The sequence below is a fragment of the Balaenoptera musculus genome, chromosome 4 (assembly GCF_009873245.2).
Source record: "Balaenoptera musculus isolate JJ_BM4_2016_0621 chromosome 4, mBalMus1.pri.v3, whole genome shotgun sequence".
Classification (NCBI taxonomy): domain Eukaryota; kingdom Metazoa; phylum Chordata; class Mammalia; order Artiodactyla; family Balaenopteridae; genus Balaenoptera; species Balaenoptera musculus.
The window spans coordinates 48,978,540-48,999,707 of record NC_045788.1 but is presented as its reverse complement, the minus strand read 5'-3'; the positions used below and the strand labels follow the sequence as shown (position 1 = coordinate 48,999,707).

The window sequence follows — 21,168 nt, the reverse complement described above, 5'->3', positions numbered from 1 at the left end:
CAAGAGCAACCAACATTTGCTGAGCACCTATTATTCACCGTGCTAAACACTTTCATATATTACCACATTTAACCCAACCAATAAACAAAGTGTATAGTCTGTTATTTTCATTCTATCAGGTGAAAAAACTAAGGCACAGAAAAGTCACAATGAGCCACTTGTTTAAGGTCACAACACCAGTAAAATGGTGAGATTCAAACCCAAGTTCCTGACTCTCCAAACGCATTCAGGTCACCACTCAAGCCTACAGTGACCTCTGGCCACACAGTCCAGCTCTGAAACGCAAGTACCACAGTACTGTTTCTCTGCAGGGCAGTGCATGTGCCTCCCACGCACCTGTCTTTCTTTTCCCCACAGCATAGCGTGGCAGCCCAGCTTCTCTCATTTTCGACAAAAGACCCCAAAGATTTCTTTTTTCACCTGCCCCTGGTTACTGCCCCATTTAGAATGTGCCTTAAAACATGACCGCCCCTGGTTTCTAACTTACGCCTAAGGGACCTGCTCCCATTTTCTTTCCTGGTGGAACAAAGGCATTGAAGCCACAAGTCACAGAGGCAAAGCATTTATTGATTGGATTCTCATCAATATTCACCCTCTGCCCAAGATTAGACTTGGCCTCATGCCTTCTTTGCCTTGCTCCTCCTACTCTAATGTATAACTAGTCTCAGAAAGCTGGAGGAGGACAGTCAGGGACCAGCCACTGCATCTGCCACACTCACCACAGGACCTGGAATCAGGAGGAGGACAACCCACAAAATGACAGAAGATAAGGTACAGTCGTATTATGTCCATTTGAGGACATGAATAGGGAAATCTGTTGAAGTCAGTGAGCATATTGAGGATTTGGGGGATGTTGGGTGTAGCTATCACAGATCAAAGCTACTTCTCTTGGCCGATTGATAGTTTGGCTGCTAAAATAATCATAGTTTTTATTCAGTAATTGGGATTTTAAGTGTACTTGCTCTCTTTTCTGACTAGTCTGTGTAATGTTTTCTCGAGTGGTACTACATAACCATAGTACGGAAGGAATGTGCAAAAAAAGGCATATTAACCCAAATCTAACTAATCGTGAAACTGATCTGAAATCTTCAAAAATATCAATATTTGAAAAACAAGGGGTAGAAGGCCTGTTCTAGATTAAAGGAGACTAAGAAGAACTGATGACCAAATGCAACACGTGATCTTAGATGGTGGAAGGAAGAAGAAAACAGCTCTAAGGGACAATATGGGGATACTGAGAAATTTTGAAAATGGTATATTAGATAATGTTTTATAACTATTACATTCTTGGATATGATAATGGTATTGTAATTATGTAGGAGAATGTTCTTAGTGAGTATATGCTGAAGTATTTAGGAGTGAAGTGACACAAGTATCTGCTGCTTATTTTCAAATGATTCAGCCAAAACAACACACACACACACACACACACACACACACACACACACACACACACACGGAGAGTTAAACAAATGTGGTAAAGGTTAACCATTGGTGAACACAGGTGAAGGTTATGGAGTATTCACTGCACTACTCTTTCAACTTCTCTGTAGATATACTTTTCAAAATAAAAACTTGAAAATAAAAAGGGTATAGTGCTGTTGCTGTTTTCTAAGTATCCCCCAACCAAATGCACCCACCTCTGCACACAATCATACAAGTAGGTACATGCGTGTTAGAGTAGGACCTCTAAGTTCTGATCTGGTGTAACTTACTCTGCTGAGCCATCTTTCATGTCAGTAAGTGAAAGGCTAGGTGCACAGGCTTTGTAGTCAGGGGCCTGGATTTGGAGTGTGCTGATACTACTTACCTGTTGTGATACTGGGGTTAAGTTATTTAACTGGCCTATCCACTAATTGAGATTTTAAGGATATTTTCTCTGTTTTCTGACTAGTCTGTGTGATTTTCTCAAGTGCTTTTCTCTATTGCAACAAATTAAGGACACACTGGGATATAACATAAGGATATAGTATGGGCTATACAGGGATTATAATAGTTCTCTACTGTATGGGAGTAATTAAATGAGATAATATTAGAGAAACTCAGATGACAAACATTTTAATGTCAACAGTTATGTATTTATATAATGTGTATTTAAGGAATAACTAGGATTTCATGATTTCCTATAACAGCCCAGGATACAGCTAAAGTAGTTAAAACTTTAAAAACAGTATAAAGACAAATATTAAGTTAATAACTATACAGATGGTATGTAGATTTGGCAAAAATTATGAAGGTAGTGTTCAAACAGCTGAAGTTTGGTAGATACTGCAAAAAGAAAGGTGCTTAACCACGGTGCCTGGCACATAGCCTATGATCAAGTTTCATATAGAACTATCATTAAATTCCCTTAGGGGCCTTTAGAAATTGTGTTGTAGTACTTCTCTTGAGAATTAAGGTATTGCCTAAAAAGGGAACCCAGAAAGAATGAGAACTGATGTAAAGCACAATGTTATAGCTTTGTAAAACCACCCAGACTTTGAAAGAAGTGAACTAAGCATGAGACTGAGGGTTAGGAGACCTGGGTTCTCACTCTGGATATACCCAGTAATGCACTGTATAATTCAAAAGACTTGGACTCAGATTCTTCAACTGAAAAAGGAAGAGATTAGCCTAGAATCCATTGCTCTCAAAGGTCCCTTTCAGCTTGAAAATTCTATGGCTTGAGAAGCTCCTGGACTTTTCCAAAGTAGGGTGCAAGATCGCCTTTGGGTTGGTGTACATAGTATTTTGTAGAGGAAAGAGTGCAAGCTCTGCTCCCTACCTAGTCAATCAATAGATGCTGAAAATCTGCCTTTTTGTTTGGCAGTGGGAGTGTAAGATGAGCTCTGGTTTCCAATACAAGAGTATCTGTTATTCATCAGCTATGTGTGTTGGGCATACCACTTAATCTCTGAGCCCTGGTTTCCTCACCTGTAAAATGGGGATAATTTCATGTACTTTGCAGTAGTGTTGTGAAGATTATTGGTGATGTCTAAAAATTTGACAGGTGGTTGTTTGGCAAGAGTGATAAATGTGATGATAATGATGTGATTAAAGATCAGTTGTTTTTTTAGCCCTTTCACTATTTATCGGAAGACCACAGTGTGTATCTTATTCCGCCTTTATAACAATTCTATGCATTAACTATTATTATACCCATTTTCAGGGTAAAGAAACTGAGATTTGGGGATGTTAAGGGCCTAGCTGGGACTCTTCCAGGTTTTCTGACTCCCAAGCCTATTTGTTTTTCCTAATAGACTCCATCTGATTTCTAAGCCACAAAATAAACACCACATTTGTTTTATGTTAAGGTTCAGCCACTTGCCCATTCTACTCTTCGACATTTATCCAGCAGCATATTTTTAATTGGATATAGAACATAGTTTCTTTAACCTAAAATTATTAAGCTCCAAATTAAGACAGTCTTTCTAAAAGTGCATGCTTAATACCCTGTTGCCTATGAAGAAGTTGAGAGAAAAGGCTTGAATATCTTCTGCCACTTGGTGGATATATGGCCTTTAGATGAGTTCATTACCCTTTCCATATCATTACCTTTTCCCATATGTAAAATGGTATAATAATTTCCACTTACAAGGTTGTTGAGAGAGCAGGCAAACCATTTAGAACACAGAGCCTGGACAAGAGTAAGTTCCTCTCTAAGTTCTCACCGTTTTCACTGGCTCCTATGTACCTATCCTTGAGTCAACCTCTTGGATATTAGATTGAATGAATGGAGGTTAATGGGCCAATTCAAACTAAGTTGTTTAGTAGTTTTCAGAAATTTTCCCTCTCATAAACAAAACTTTCTCTGACCAAGTCTAACCACAAAGAAGGTTAACTACAAATGTTATCTCTTTTTATTTCACAATGGAAAAAGAAATGATGGGAAGTGAAGAGCCAGTTCAAAATGGAGTTCAGAGAGGGAAATCAAACCTGAAAATAAGAGGTACAAAACAAAAACAAAAAAGAAAATGCAATCAAACAGTTCCAGAGACTTTGATATTTGGTATAATCACTTTGGTTGGGAATCCAAGTGGCCCGCTTAAAATAAATGAGATTGCTCCTTATCTGACCAACTGGATGAAATTTCTTTTTTTTTGATTGCTACTTTAATGGCTCAATTAATTACCTTAAATTAATTACCAATTTAATTACTCATACAATTTTTTGGATGAAATTTCTTTTTTTTAAAAATTAATCAATTTATTTATTTTTGGCTGTGTTGGGTCTTCGTTTCTGTGCGAGGGCTTTCTCCAGTTGCGGCGAGTGGGGGCCACTCTTCATCGCGGTGCACGGGCCTTTCACTGTCGCGGCCTCTCTTATTGCGGAGCACAGGCTCCAGACGCGCAGGCTCAGTAGTTGTGGCTCACGGGCCTAGTTGCTCCGCGGCATGTGGGATCTTCCCAGACCAGGGCTCGAACCCGTGTCCCCTGCATTGGCAGGCAGACTCTCACCCACTGCACCACCAGGGAAGCCCCGAAATTTCTTTTTTTTCTTTTTTTTTTTTGATTGCTACTTTAATTACTCAATTAATTACCTTAAATTAATTACCAATTTAATTACTCATACAATTTTTTGGATGAAATTTCTATCTCAAGGAGTTAAAGTGGGGAACTGCAGGCCATGGGTGGCAGTACCAGAGCCAACACTGAAAAAGAAGCCAGGAAGACCAGAGGACAAAGACTTCAAGAACACCCTAAGATTTCTAAATGTTTAAAACCTCTCTTATCTCCCCCACAGTGGCTTTTTTGTTATCCCTCTAATGTGAGAAAGTGATCTTGGGGGCAGCTCCAATATTTCGATAGTAATGACTTAGAACAATTTGATTGGAAGGTAATGGGACAGGAGTTCCAGAGATCTTCTACGTTTGAAAATTAGCCTACATTTTTGTCAAAGCAATGAAGGAACAGCTAACACTGTTGTGACTGAGACTGTCATTTGGAGTGGAAGAGGAAGGCTGATGGAGATTATAGGGGACCAGATCCGCTGCAGCCACTACCTTCATCCCCAACTTCCATTTCTGTAGCACCGCTGCTCACCATTGCTCACCAGTTGGGCTCAAAATAAGAAGAAAGGAACCAAATGCTTGTCCGGTGGGGACAGGAAGAGAGAGCCAGCGGAGAGCAGAAGCCCAGGGATGGAGTGGGAGGGGCAGTCACTAAGACAACAAGTGCTGGGAGACTGCCACGGAAGAAAAGGAGATGCAGGGATGAAACTGGGCAAGTATATCGTAGCCCTGGGCTTGGTGTTGGGTAGGACCTGAGGTTCTTCTTCAGCTGAGCTACAGATGAGCAGTTGAGTAGCCCTTTTTGATTTTCATCAGCAACCTCACAGAAGTTTTTTATGGGTGTGTGAGGAAGGAGGGGATTTGTGTGGTGAGTGGTGGGAAAATGGAAAATGCGCTTGGAACTGGTCGGTGTTTGGTGATTTGCTTCAGCATCACAATCGGCAAATCCTATAAATATGCGCACGCTTAGTTTTTTTTTTTCAATTTAGAAAGATGAGGATCCTAGAGTTTCAGACCTGTTTGGCTTGTGAATGTTTGTTTCTGATCAATGAGAAATGCAAAATAACCAAGTAATTAAAAGCGTAAGTTCTGGATCCAAATCATTATTCTAGCAATACAAGTTACTGGCTGTAAGACTTTAACTAGTCTAGTTATCTATAAAATAGGGATACTAATGGTACTGTCATGAGGAGTGTGGTTGGCAGAATAATGGTCCTCAAAAGATGTCCACAACCTTGTCCCCAGAACCTGTGAATATGTTACCTCACGTAGTAAAAAGGGCTTTACAAATGCCATTACCGTTATGGACCTTGAGATAGGGAGATTCTGGCTATGAAGATGGAGGAAGGGCATGACTAATCAAGGAATGCTCTGGCCTCCAGAGCTGGGAATGGCCCTTGCGTTACAGCTAGCACAGACATTGGTCCTTCAACCTCAAGGAACTAAATTCTATCATCAACCCAAATTTTCCCCTACATCCTCCAGAAAGGAACACAGCTTGCCAACACCTAAATTTTAGTCTGATGAGACTAGTGTCAGACCTTCTCATCTACAAAAACTGTAAAATAATAAATTTGTGTTATTTAAGCCACTGCTTTGTTTGGTTATTTGTAATAGCAACAAGAGAAAACTATTACAGGTAAATGACATAATACACATACCGCCGTGAATGGCATGCAGTAGGCAAAATATTCAGTATTAGGCATTGAAGCTGTGTTTGCATTGCACCTAACATCAGATTGTCCAGATTGTAGTAATGGAGATTATCAAGAAGGGGGTTAAAGCCTGCTTAAGGCACTTCTTGGTCCCCTTATTACTAATGATGCTATCTGTAAATGGGGTGAAATTCTCTGTCCTTGGAAACAGCTTAAAGGGAAAAAGGATTTAAGGAGAAATCACCAACCAAGTGAATGGAACCTCATCTTAGCTTTGGCTGCCTGAGCCACTGCATTTTAGATGTCTCCAGTTCCATTTTAGAGGATAATTCAAAGTCTCTGGTAATCCCACACACCATAACCATACCGTGTGTGTGTATTTGTGTGTGCAAGCACTCGCACATGTGCACTTTTTACATATATTTTATTTATAATTATTTTACTATTATTAATAAATAACTATATATGTATATATGATTTATATCTAATAAATACAAATGTGAATTATATAATTATATGATATATAAGATATTATATATATGCTTCATAGTTATATGATATTATATGGTTCTTTGGAGATATATATATATATCATATTAGCATATAATTTGGGTCAGCTTTGATGTCTTGTCTTTCAGGGAACAAAGTTACTGGGAGGGAAAGTCTATATAGTTGCCACCTGCAATTAATTCTGAATTAGTAGAAAGAGAGAGAACATACAGATTCCCAATCCTCACCCCAGAGATTCCAATCCGCTAGTAGATCTGAGGTGAGCCCCAGGAAGCTACACATGTAATAAGCTCTTCAAGTAAAGTCTGGTTTTAGGACCACTAGACAGTAACTTCAAGGGCTCTCAGGGTGGTACTGTGATAATACTTTGCTGATGATGACACTGTGAAACTTCTGATCTCCAGCTTAATTGGGGAATACGGAGGTCTGGTTAATTAGCTATTCTTCATGCTGGAGTAGGGGGATTTATAATTATTTGCCAATTTAGAGAAAAACTGAAGATTATATAGGAAAAGTGGCTTGGGTCACATACCCACTAGGTATCAGAGTGGGAACTAAACGCTGTGTTGATATGACTCATTCATTCATTCAACAAAGTTCCTGCTATATCTCATGTCATTTACTTTAAAATTTCAAATTACATAATTTTACATGAAATATTTTCCTTATAAAATGTATAATAATATAAATAAAAGAAAAATACTCTTTTACCCCACCTCTCCAGTCTCACATTCCTCCTCAAAGGTCATCCTTTTGTTGTTTGTTCTTCAAGAAAATATTCTATGAATTACATAAAACACACACAAATCAAATAACACTTAGGTTTAAGTCTTTTTAAAAAAATAATGAGATTTCACAATTTCCTTTGTCACTTAAAAAGTCAGTATATAACAATCACATTATTCTAACTGCAGCATAATGTGTTTTATGTATCATGATGTATTTGAATCTATTTGGCCGTTCCACTGAATGACATTTAGATTCTTTCCACAATTCTTGCTATAACATGCACAAAAATGCTGCGTCAAATATCCTTATACGTGACTCTGTATGCATGATATGATTTCTCTAAGATGGTTAGACATGTAATTATAAGTTGAAAGGGATGGATGCTCTGCCACTTTCTACAGTTTTTTGTAGCTGCATGAAGCTGGGGAGAAAATAATATCCCTTAATTCACAACTCTAGGTTCAACAAGTTGCAGATCCTGAAAGCTATTTTACCTAGATGTTGATGTGGATTGTGATGCCTCTTAGATGAGTTTTGAGGTGTTTCTGTGTCATGGCAATGTCCAGCAGAGCTCCCTATCTCTTTGTTACTGGTGTCTTATTTGACTTTTCAATGATTTTTAAAATTTTATTTTAAAACTGTTTTTATCTTGGCAGTGGCCTTTAGTCAGCAGCAATTCTAGTTCACAGTCCTGATTTTGAAGCTTAAAAGAATATATACACATATATATATGGGAAAGTATGTCCGGTTCCTCCCCTGGACGAAGCTGTCCCAGATTTTTGCTGCTTTAGCAGTGTAGGGGAAATGAAAGGTGACCCCACAGTCCCATATGAATGAGCCCTGCCAGGAGCATAGGGCACACAGTGAATGAGTATCAAGGGGCACGAAACAGCCAGTGGAGCCTGTCAGAAGTCCAAGCTGCAGAGTGATGGGATGATGGTAACTGGAATTGCCTGGTGTTTCCCAGCCCTGTGTTTCGTTCCCCACAGGTCACCAGGACCTTGGTTTTTACTGTCTTCACTGCCGTGCTGGGTTCCTTCCAGTTTGGATATGACATTGGCGTGATCAATGCACCTCAACAGGCAAGTGAAACATGCACAAGTTCTCTTTTTGGCAATTTCTAACAGTGACAGAAAGGTATCTGCTCCGCATGCAGAGAGATAAGGTGTGTCCACGTGGGGAACACGGGATAATCCTGGTCTTCTGTCAGGTTCCACAGGCATGGTTCCAAGGCTGATAACTTGGCCTTGACTCCTCACTTTAAAACCCTCACAGAAAAAGAAAGAGTAATAAATAATCCTTGATCTCTGATTCAGCTATTCGCTGAGCTCACAGAAAACTCCAGCTAGAATACCACATGCCTAAGGATTTTTTTTAAAAAAACTTAAGAGCTGATTGAAGCATGCATTCAGAGCTCCCAGACGCACAGATGGAAATGCCAGGGAATAAGAGGAAACAATGGAAGGATAGGGTTGTTTCAGTGCACAAACATGTACTGAGCACCAACTCACTGTGCGTCAGGCACTAACATATGCTCTCCCCCATTTGACTCGCCCAACAACCTTATTATGCCCATTTCTTGTCCAGATCAAAACATTTTGGAACCCTGCGGGGGTGGGGGGTAGGCAGGGGAGGGGATGGAATTGGATGAAGGAGGTCAAAGGTACAAACTTCCAGGTATAGGATAAATAAGTACTAGGGATGTAACGTACAACATGATAAATATAATTAACACTGCTGTATGTTATATATGAAAGTTTTTGAGACAGTAAATCCTGAGTTCTCATCACAAGAAAAAAAAAGACAAACAAGCAAACAAAACACTTAGGAGCCCTAACACTAACAAGATTCTAGTCCCTCCCCCTACTCCTGTCTCCCATAGGTGACCCAAAGTAAAATAATACAAAACTTTTAAATAATAGTCAAGAAGGCCAACAAAGTTTGGGTTTTCTCCATGTTGACTATTTGAATGGGTATTTTTTAAAAATATTGAATAATTTCTATCATTTTTCTCATTTACTTTGTGCATCCCTACTCTGGTTTCCAGTGAATAGACAGGAGAAGGATGTCATTTTTCTCAGATCCCACAGCCTGTAAGTGGGGAAACCAGGACTTCGTCCCCTCTGCTCTGAATCAGACTGTCAGGTCATTTAGGGTGGGATTGATGTCTTATTCTTCTTCCTGGCACCAGTGCCAAGCATAATGATTGATGTAAACAATAAAGTGTTTAGTGAATGAAGAAGAGAGAGAGAAAGAGACAGAGAGAGAGAGAAGAGAAGCTAGGGGAAGGGGTGGCATAAGGTGATGGTACAAGCATTTGTTCGGTGCCTTCTATGAATCCATCATATTTCATCTGCTTCTCTTACGACACTGGACTCCAAGGAAAATGTAACAGACTGCAGGGTGTGAACGTGTGAAGTGTGTACTTGCCACAGTCCATCTGCTGAAAAGGGTTGCTCCTTGAGCTAAAAGATGTGCCCTGGTTAGGTACCACATAGCATCATGAGTGTGGCAGCCCTTGCCAAGGCTGAGAGACTTAGGGAATAACTCTGGGGGCCATATTATTTTTTCTGTGGGTGATAACAGCACATGCTAATTTAACAGGATTCTTGAAATTTGGAATTGGTAGAACCTTTTCTCTTCTTGTGGGAGAACTTTTCAAATCCTTGTTTAAAGCATCCTCTTCAATCTCGGAGGGAAAATTAATCTAAGGTTTCCCCTCCTCCAATCCAAGTCCTAGAGCCAGACCTAAACACAGAGATCCCCCATCCACATCCGGCTTAGTGCCCTCTCTATAACCCCTTCCTTCTGTATGGAAAGATCTGCTTAAACACTATTAAGTAAGAAGAGTCATTCAGGCCCATTTGTTTTTATTAGCAGAATGACATTTGGAATTATTTTAGGGTATTTTAAAGTCACACTTTTTTTACGAGTATGAAAACTATGCATGCCTGTTGCAGAAAGCTTTAGAAGAAAAAAATTCATGATTTTTCATGTAGAGCAAACTGCTGAGAACATTTGGGATATTTCTTTTCAGCCTTTCTTCTGTGTATATTATCCATATAGAGTGGCCTTCCATGAGGTAAATGTCTGGATCAGACCTCTTTTATTGTAAGAGGATATCATTCTTTCCCTCATCAGCTGATTTTACCACATAGGACTTTGCCCAGGACTGGCAACCTAGGGCAGCTGCATTCCAGGTCCTTGTCAGAGGTCCTCCCAGCTCATTGCTGCTGAATAGTGACCAAATCATCAAGAGGAATGACACAGAAGGAAGAGAGCCTGAAGGATGTGCCTTTACTCGATTATACTTTTGTTTGATCTTTACCTCTACTGAAACACATTATAAAATATGGCACTGTGAAATCTAGTTTTGAACGTTGTTTATTCTGTTACATACTGAACTCTGTGAGGACCCATACAAGAAACTTCCTTCAGGTCTCAACACCTTCTCAGGTACTACTGAGTTGTTTTTGATCTTCAGAATTCACCAGTATATATGACTGTTTTCCTCTCTTTTCACTGGCTGCTAGGAAGCTTATTAATAAATTTAGAGCTCACCTAAAGCAAGGATACAGCACCTAGTGTTTGAATTTGTATATCAACTTTATTTTTGGCCTCATCTTTCCCAATCTTTATTCTTATTCCTACTTTTATGTTTCTATTAAAATATTTACAGAAGCCAATTTAAATCCTGCTATGCAGGGGTAACAGTGGAGTGAAAATATATCTTTTCAAACTTCAGGATATTTTCAATTTGGATAGTTGCCAACCTTTAAAACTTGAAGAATTTTACATAAAAATCCAGATTTCTGGCTTCTCTTTAAAAATTAAAGAAATAGACATTTCTCCAAAGAAGATATACAGATTGCCAACAAATACATGAAAGGATGCTCAACATCACTAATCATTAGAGAAATGCAAATCAAAACTACAATGAGGTATCACCTCACACCAGTGAGAATGGCCATCATCAAAAAATCTACAAACAATAAATGCTGGAGAGGGTGTGGAGAAAGGGAACCCTCTTGCACTGTTGGTGGGAATGTAAACTGATACAGCCACTATGGAGAACAGTATGGAGGTTCCTTAAAAAACTAAAAATAGAACTACCATATGACCCAGCAATCCCACTACTGGGCATATACCCTGAGAAAACCATAATTCAAAAATATACATGTACCACAATGTTCACTGCAGCACTATTTACAATAGCCAGGTCATGGAAGCAACCTAAGTGTCCATCAACAGATAAATGGATAAAGAAGGTGTGGCACATATATATACAACGGAATATTACTCAGTCATAAAAAGAAACAAAATTGAGTTATTTGTAGTGAGCTGGATGGACCTAGAGTCTGTCATACAGAGTGAAGTAAGTCAGAAAGAGAAAAACAAATACCATATGGTAACACATATATATGGAATCTAAAAAAAAAAAATGGTTCTGATGAACCTAGGGGCAAGACAGGAATAAAGACTCAGACGTAGAGAATGGACCTGAGGACATGGGGAGTGGGAAGGGTAAGCTGGGACGAAGTGAGAGAGTGGCATGGACATATATTCACTACCAAATGTAAAATAGATAGCTAGTGGGAAGCAGCTGCTTAGCACAGGGAGATCAGTTCTGTGCTTTGTGACCACCTAGAGGGGTGGGATAGGGAGGGTGGGAGGGAGATGCAAGAGGGAGGAGATATGGGGATATATGTATATGTATAGCTGATTCACTTTGTTATACAGCAGAAACTAACACAACATTGTAAAGCAATTTTACTCCAATAAAGATGTTAAAAAAAAAATTAAAGGTCATGCAACACTAGTCTCACATTGCAACTTCCTCCTTCAGATGGGACAAATAAATTCTGCCAACTCACTATTACATTCTCAAAATTACAGACAGTATTTCAGTCCTCTAGTCATCAAGATCCTTCTTGCCTCCTTCACTTGTTTGTTCCTGTCTGGTTCCTGTTGGCACTGGAATTTGTGACCTCTGTTTCATAGGATACGGTCAACTGAAACAACTATACGCGTTAGTATGTGTGTAACACACATAATTGAGATAATCCTGTTTAAACACCTAACAAATATTTTTTTTTTTTTTTTATTCCTTAACCCTCCCTTTATTTTATAAATTTATTTATTTATTTATTTTTGGCTGTGTTGGGTCTTCGTTTCTATGCGAGGGCTTTCTCCAGTTGCGGCGAGCGGGGGCCACTCTTCATCGCGGTGCGCGGGCCTCTCACTATCGCGGCCTCTCTTGTTGCAGAGCACAGGCTCCAGACGCGCAGGCTCAGTAATTGTGGCTCACGGGCCCAGTTGCTCCGCGGCATGTGGGATCTTCCCAGACCAGGGCTCGAACCCGTGTCCCCTGCATTGGCAGGCGGACTCCCAACCACTGCGCCACCAGGGAAGCCCCCTAACAAATATTTTAAAGGAAAAACAAAAATATACAGAATGTTTGAAATATTGGAGCTATTTTTCTTTATTTTATCTCCTTAGGTAATAATAACCCATTATAGACATGTTTTGGGTGTTCCGCTTGATGACCGAAAAGCTATCAACAGCTATGCTATCAACACTACAGAGGAACTACCCACAAGCCCATTCCTAAGGGTCCCAACACCAACCCCTTGGGCTGAGGAAGAGCCTGTGGCATCTGCCAGCCTCATCACCATGTTCTGGTCCCTGTCTGTGTCCAGCTTTCCAGTTGGTGGAATGATTGCCTCATTCTTTGGTGGGTTGCTTGGGGACCAGCTTGGAAGGTAGGCAAATTTCATAAACAAGCATAAACACAGAAACTTCAGTATTTTGGGTGTCATAATTTGTTTAGAAAGAAATCATCTTTCCTTTTGTGGAGTAGTTTCAGAGTTGTTTTTTCAACTCACGACCCTATGAGTTAGGTTGGTATTGGACCAAATAATGGAGAAATCTGTTGCAACCATCGGCTTAATAGTGGAGGCATTTACAGCAAAAGTGAGTTTGGTGTGTATTTCTAGATAATCACTCTGATTCTCTGACTTTGTAACTTGTAAAACATATTGAGAAACCACTGCACAAGTGGTTTACTCAGGAACTCAGTGGGGAGTCAAGCGTGGAATTTTTAACCTGGGAGTCGATTGTTGGCTTCATCAAATTGCTCCATTCCTCAGACATTCAGGTTTTCATTTTCGGATTAGAATTTGACATTTGGATCAGTCAGGTCCTAAGGTCCAGTCAATATCCCCAGCTCCCAGTTGCCCAATATACTTGGTATGGGGTTTCTAGCTGCTGCTCCTTTTATCTCAAAGCCCCAACCACAGATGAAGCAAGTGGTGTCTCCATTTCTCTACTTTGGTTTCTATTACGTGTTTTGGATTAAAAACATCAGTGGAACTCCTTCACACTCAAATTTCATTTAGTCATGTGATGTACTAAAGCTCTTGGATTCCCCACACCCCCATAGAGAGGAAGTAAAACAGAAAATAAAACGGTTATTTCTTTAGATTTATTTTCTGCTCTTTGTATCCATCTTTTATCACTTTTTTTCTCATGATAAAAACATGCAAATATGGAAAATTTAGAAAATGCAAAAACCTTTAAAGTTCTAAATGATATAGGCAACTATCGTAGTAATACTGGATTACAATTCATTTAACTATTTTTTTAATATTTATTTATTGTATTTATTTATTTTCCATATATATATATATATATATATATATATATATATATATATATATATACTTTTTTTTTTTTTTGGCTGCGTTGGGTCTTAGTTGCAGCACACAGGATCTTTGTTGAGGCATGTAGGATCTTTTTTGTTATGACACACAGTCTGCTCAGGTTTCTCTCTAGTTGTGGTGTGCGGGTTTTCTCTCTCTCGTTGAGGCGCGCGAGCTCAGTAGTTGTGGCGCGTGGCCTTAGTTGCCCTGCAGCATGTGGGATCTTAGTTCCCTGACCAGGGATCGAACGCGCGTCCCCTGTATTGGAAGGCGGATTCTTTACCACTGGACCACCAGGGGAGTCCCTTATTTAATTATTAAAATCCCTACTTTTTTTTTTCTTGGCCATGCCACATGGCATGCAGGAATCTTATTTCCCGGACCAGGGATCGAACCCGCACCCCCTGCAGTGGAAGTGCAGAGTCTTAACAACTGGACCACCAGGGAAGTCCTAAAATTCCTACTTTAAATTACAGTTTTCCCTCTCTGGTTATTAAATTCTGATAAGTTCTTCCTCTTGTACTGGAGCTTTCGTATAATAAGACTGTAAGAATTTCTCTTAAGTAATGGGTAGCATGGTAATGCAAGTTTTATTCTTACTCTTATTTGAGAGGGACTTCCTCTACCATAAAAGAAAATGGTCAGTTCTTCAAATTTTTATCAACTTACTGGTGTTTAGCTGATCTTTAAATCAGTATCCATAAATTATGCAGGTCATTAACTGGCTTTAATTATTTTAAAAATTTAAAAATCATTTCAATTTGCACCAAGTTGGTTTAAGCAGTAGTTGGAAATTTTTCTAGATTAATTATGTCTAAAATAAATAAAATTAAGCAAAGCTAAGTTAAATTTTTAAATATGGATAGACCGACTCTTTTAGCAGCTATTGATGTTTTATACTTCTTCTCATCACTGAAGAAAAAATTTAAGCCCTTGTCCCTCATTTAAAGACGAGATTCTAACAATACAGTGACTTACTCTAAAACATTTAATTAGTGTCCTGGTGATGGAATCAGGATGCATGTCTTCTCAAGTCTTAGGATTTAGGGGCGTCCCTGGTGGTCCAGTGGGTAAGACTCTGTGCTGCCAAAGCAGAGGGTCCGGGTTCGATCCCTGGTCAGGGAACTAGATCCCACATGCATGCCACAACTAAGAGCCTGAATGCCTCAACTACAGATCCCGCATGCTGCAACTAAAACATGCCACAACGAAGATCCTGCGTGCTGCAACTAAGATGAAGCGCAGCCAAAAAAAAAAAAAAACAGTCTTAGGATTTAGCATCAACAATGGTCATACCCCAAAACAATGTCAAATGACCATTTATCAAATTATTTATTGTGAACTAAAGTGAGACTTCCTCCAACTCTCAGTAGAAAAATGATCCTCCTTGAAAATAGCCCTAAAACTAATAATTTTAACTTCAAAATTAAGACAAAATAGTTCAGTCTCTCTCACAAAACTATTTTTCTAGGGAGATTCACTGAGAAATAACATGATAGTCCTTATTGCCAGGGTCATTGCTCTACTAGTTAAAAGTAAATAAAAGTGTACTTTTCCGTTACTGCTTTAAAAAACATCTTTCCTTGTAATTGTGTTAATAGTCAATAGATGTCTATAGCCACTATTTTATAGATTTGGGTTCTCAAAGTCAAATTTTACTTAAAATTTAAGTACCAGGCTAAGGTGGGGGAGACCATGATCTGGGCAATCCACACTACCACGAGTGAAGGAAGGTATACACAGCTTGCCTCTGAATATGTTCTTCCTTTTGTATCAAAAATGGAACTCACCAAAATAAAGCATTAACCTTTGGTTTCACACAGATCAAATCCCAGCTCTGTCACTTAATAGCTATGTGAAAATGAGCAAGTTACCTCAGTTCTCTAAGACGTTTCCCTCCATCTGCAATGTGGGGAAAAAAATACCTCCCTCGTGGCATTATTGTAAGGATTAAATTAAAATGAATATAAAAGGTTTAGTACACTGCTTGGCACAAAGTGAGAAGGCAGCAAGTGTAGATGATGATGATGAAGAAGCCTATGCCTACAGAAGTATTTAGAGCAAGATTTAAAGAAATATACTTAGACATATATTTCTTTCTCCCTGATTCAACCATTTTGTGTATTTTTAGATTATTTATTCTTGGCCATTTCTCACGTCTGAGCAGAAGTTAAAATCCTTTAAGGTGTATAGAGTGCTCCAGCATCCACCGGTGGTAAGGAAGAGGGACTTTAGAGCAATCCGGCATCAAAAATACTTTCAGGCTATCTATCTCTTTTACGACTTTTTATCTTTTTCCCGCCTAATGGAATATACTATTAGCTAGCTAGTAACAGTTTCCTAGGGTAAATTATTGAATTTGCCTGCCCTCTGTCCTTGTGTAAAGAAAAAGCACTTCACAGAGAAACACCCCTGTCTTTTTCTACTATGCAGTTCTGAAGCTGGTCAGCTCTAAAGCACTCTTTTTACCTGTCTCTGGGTAGTTGATAACTTGCATATACTAGTTTGCCGTTACTGCTCTAATGAATTACTACAAACTTAATGGCTTAAAACAACACAAATTTGTTTCCTTACAGTTTTGGAGACCCAAATTCAGTTTCACTTGGCTGAAGTCACAGTGTCAGCAGGGCTCATTCTTTCTGGAGGCTCTGAGGAAGAGTCCATTTCCTTTCCCTTTCCCAGCTTCTGGTGACCATTTCTGTTCCTTGGCTTGTGGCCCCTTCCTCCATCTTCAGAGCACATCACTACAAGCTTTATTTCTTTCATCACATCACCTTCTCTTCTGCCTTCCTAGTATAAGGATAGTCGTGATTACATCATTGGGCCCGACTGGATAATCTCTTCAATTCAAAATCCTTAATTTAATCAATCTGCAAAATCCCTTTGCCATATAAAGTAACATATTCCCAGGGTCTGAAGATTAGGATGTGGACTCTTGTGGGGTATTATCCAGCCTATCACATGGTTTTTTGGGCAATCATTGCAGTATGAGATTATATAGTTTTATTTTCCAGAAAAAAAAAAAAATCTGTTTGGTGTTTAAGATACTTGCTTAGAAAAAGCTCACCTATTAAAGTTTGAAACACTGAAATAGAGCATAACAAGATACCTACATTTCTTTGTGGGACAAAAATTTTCACACCTGTTCACTCAAATTCCTTTATTGGCCTTAGCATCGACTGAACTTTGAAGAAGGTTTTTGTGTACCTCACTTTCCCATTTAACAGGAGGAAGAGTATCAGATACCTGCAAATGTCAATTTTCATATGATTAATTTTGAAAATGATGTTTTTGTTGCTATTGTCAGCTTTATTACATATTTTACATTGGTTGACATTAATTCATAGATTCTGGAAATATGCTGGCATACAATGATAAAATAGGGATAACTATAGTTCTCTATGATAAGGCTTAAAGTAAAAGCATGTTTTAATTTACTTCCAAATAATTCATACTAAAGAAAACTTAACTTTGAAAGTTCCTTTCATGATCTATATCAACTAAAAACTTGTACCATTAAAAGAAAAAAAAAGGGATGTCATAGATTACAACTACGGAATTAAATTTCGCTATCACCAGGCAATTATTGTTTAAAACAATCAACTTCTAGAAAACTTAATTGTTAACTATTTGAAAAGGTGTCAGAAGTGTTACCTTAAGGCAAACCAGTCATCATTACAATTGAATCATCTCTATCAAAATGTGGAGATCAGGTACATGCAACCCAAATTCTCTCATTATATATATATTACTTATTGTTAATGCTTTAACCCACAGACAGATCAAAGTAGCAATCATGGTTTAAGATTCCCCAACTAGCTCTATCAGCAAAATTAAAATATTCAGTCTTAGGTAAAAATCTCAGCATGCTCTGAAAGCAAACAATTTTACCAAGTTTTGATGCTAAATTTATAATCCTTGCTTTTCAAATTTTCAGAATCAAAGCCATGTTGGTAGCAAACATTCTCTCATTAGTTGGAGCTCTCTTGATGGGGTTTTCGAAATTGGGACCATCTCACATTCTTATAATTTCAGGAAGAGGCATATCAGGACTCTACTGTGGTAAGTCATGCACACACACGCATACACACACACGCACACTCCCACACAAACACATACACACACCTGAAAATTATTCTGAAGGCAGATGTGGTTACATGTAGGGAATTTTTTTGAGCCTTGAGTGACATCGTGAAAGGGAAAGGCAGTAACATAAAGTTGTAGTCCTGAGTCAGGGAGGTTTGGGAACAGTAAGTGGAGTTGTAAGGGTATATTCTTATCCACAGCAATGACAGCATTTCTAGTCGTATGATCTAAGACAAATTATTTAACTTTGTTTCCTTATCCAGTAAGTGAGAAGGATAACAGTATCTACCTCCTGGAGATTCTTGTGAGAATAAGTGTTCAGCTAGAATCTGACTACAGCAAACTGCCAAATGTGCTAGCTGTTATCATTACTCCCGTTGTTCAGTCGACAGTGGAAGACTGCTATGCCCAGACCCCTAACTCTACCCTTATGGCCTACCTGGCCACTGATGTCTCTGTCTCTCCTATCTGGAAAGACCCTGACATCCTGGCCCATCTCTCAGACCACATTCCCTAGCCCTAAATGCTTCCACATGTAGCTGGTTGAAGGGTTAAAGTGGTGCTGACCATGCGGAGAGGGAATCAGGCAGAATCAGTTGGTAGCGGGGCTCAGAATGGAGGAAGGGTGCTCCTCCTAAGAACTTCACATCTAAACAGCTGAATCACTATTTCTTGGAGACAGCTTTGCAAACTACCTGAAGCAACTTATCAGCAGAAAGGGAGGATCGTGCATTCTCTAAAATAGTCAAATCTTTGCTTCTCAATCCCAGCGACACCCATTGTCCCAAATCATAGCCACTAATAATATCCACTGGGGTTGGGAGAGGAAAGGTGAGGGCACAAAATGGTGTATAAAATATTTTTAACAATTTTACCTGCAAAGAGGAAAGACTATAATTCCATGCATCTTCAATGATCAGTTGAAACAAAAGTCTAAGATTACTTGTCTCTTTTTGTTGTTTTCATTGCTAATAAAAATAACTGAAAGGGTAGCTTGATCCAGGTAAAGAGTCACCCCACTTGTGGAAAAAGCTTTGGATTCAGAGTGAATCGATTCTGGCACTGTCTCTGTCTGGCCTTAGTAATTGAATGTGAGACTCAGTTTCCTCTTCTGTAAAATGCAAATAATAACACAATCAAAGAAGTCCAAATCATGATTCTTCTATCTTTTCTCTCTATTTTTTAAAATATAGCAAGAAAAAAATTACAAAATATTTTTGGTAAAGTTGAAAATAAATGCTGTAAACATAACATGGAGCAACCTATCACTAGCATAGCCAAGTAACTTGTACTCTCCAACCACCTTTTAAAATTATGTCTGATCCTATTATGAGCATTAAAATTGCTAAAACTTATAGGAAATACAATTTGACTTCAGGTTCATGTGACTTCAGACCTGTGAGCTTACCTGCACTTTCTGTTCTTGGGGTACAATGTTAGGCATTACAGAAAAATAGTACAGCCTAGAATAGGACCAAACAAATGGGGTTTTTTCCCCTTCTTCTTTAAGATCAACAGACCACACATTAGAGTTACATGTAAAAGCAGAAATTCAGATGCTGTATCAATCATGTAAATGTTCATGTGATATTAAGAACAATTTGAAGCCTTAAAAAATATTGAAAAAAAATATTGAAACAATTCCTCAAAGCATCTTCTATATATTTGATAGGCAGGCCGTCTCTCTAAGAGGAAGTCTCTGACAAATCTTACTTTTAAATTCTTAAGAAAATGCCAAACATCGCATTCAGCCTTGCTCATTGATAGTCACTGACCTTTTTATGCACTCAGCAAATGGCTAGATACTCCACCATTTCCAACATGACTGATTACATCTGCAACTAGGAAAACTATAGAAGGCAGAATGCCCTAGAGCTTTTTAAATTTCAGTATTCCTTTAAGCACCAGAAGTCTTTATGCAAATAAAATCTTTTCTGAAGCCTATTATTTGGAGAAAATAAAGAAGCTAGGTTTGCTCTGGTTGGAGTGATTGGGGGAAGAGCCTCTGAGTTCCTCAACCCCTTCCACCTTCCCCCTCAGCCTGGCCAACTCAACTGTGATCTTGAGGCACCTCCACATTGTGGAAACTCAGACAGGGCTTGTAGTTCTCCACTAACACTCTATTGCACTGTGATCTTGGCTAAGTGGTTTCTCACCTTTATCAAGTAAAGAAGTTGGCCTAGATAAGTTCTAATTTCCTTTAATCCCACAAATCTAGAGTGAGAATATTATTGTGTTTTTAAGAATATTGTTAAAGCATTCTTCAGTCTCTTTTCTGAAGATAACCTAAGGCATTATGGTACAAACTCAATATTAACATGGATTTTTTTTAACTAAATAAGACAATGCTATGAATAATTGCCAAATGCATCACTAACCATTCCTTTCTCTTTGTATATCCAACTACAACTTCATTTGGAGTCGCATCAACAAACATTCTTTGCGTAAACGGTGTGTAATTGTTGGTGACAAGGGCTCTTCCTTCCAATGAACTCAGGAAGGGAGTTTCAGCAGAATATTGACTGTACTTAAACAAAATTATTGTTATTGAGATAGTCCTTGCTACACTTTAACGTTTATGTTCATGTTTCATTTAGGGTTAATTTCAGGCTTGGTTCCAATGTACATTGGTGAAATTGCTCCAACCACGCTCAGGGGTGCTATTGGTGCCCTTCATCAGCTGGCCATTGTCACAGGCATTCTTATTAGTCAGGTAAAACTCCCATCCCCTTCCTCACCCATCCTCTACTTTACCCAACTTCTCCTTCCCTGATTGTCCACTCTCACTGTAGAACAACACAGAGGAAAAAGGCAGTTCCACAGGTGGTAGTGGAGGTGGTATAGAGACATAGGCTTTTTAGCTCAAAGCTAAAGTACTACTACTCCACTCCTCACTTTTCCCCTTGGAGTTGTGGTGGGGTTGGCACTGGAGGTGACCTGGTAAGCCAAGTCTTGAACTGCTGGAGCTATTCTAGAATTTAATTATTCCATTTATATT

At 38.9% G+C, this 21,168-nt stretch overlaps 1 protein-coding gene and 1 non-coding gene across 6 annotated transcripts in view; both read left to right on the top strand.

The window, feature by feature from the left end:
• Nucleotides 1–668: 668 nt before the first annotated feature.
• The window catches only part of SLC2A2 (solute carrier family 2 member 2), a 32,891-nt gene continuing 12,391 nt past the window's right edge, over nucleotides 669–21,168 (top strand). For 2 of the 5 annotated variants that reach the window (XM_036850974.1, XM_036850973.1), the window contains exons 1-5: nucleotides 669–771; nucleotides 8,373–8,465; nucleotides 12,883–13,145; nucleotides 18,022–18,146; nucleotides 20,768–20,883. In XM_036850974.1, coding sequence (XP_036706869.1) covers nucleotides 757–771; nucleotides 8,373–8,465; nucleotides 12,883–13,145; nucleotides 18,022–18,146; nucleotides 20,768–20,883 — 612 coding nt within the window. In that variant the 5' untranslated portion in view covers nucleotides 669–756. Of the gene's footprint in view, nucleotides 772–3,859; nucleotides 3,929–8,372; nucleotides 8,466–12,882; nucleotides 13,146–18,021; nucleotides 18,147–20,767; nucleotides 20,884–21,168 lie in introns of those variants that run through there. The other 3 variants (XM_036850977.1, XM_036850976.1, XM_036850978.1) reach the window with 3 other exon arrangements.
• Nucleotides 15,137–15,209, top strand: TRNAG-GCC. The gene has a single exon. It is a non-coding gene; the product is annotated as a tRNA-Gly (tRNA).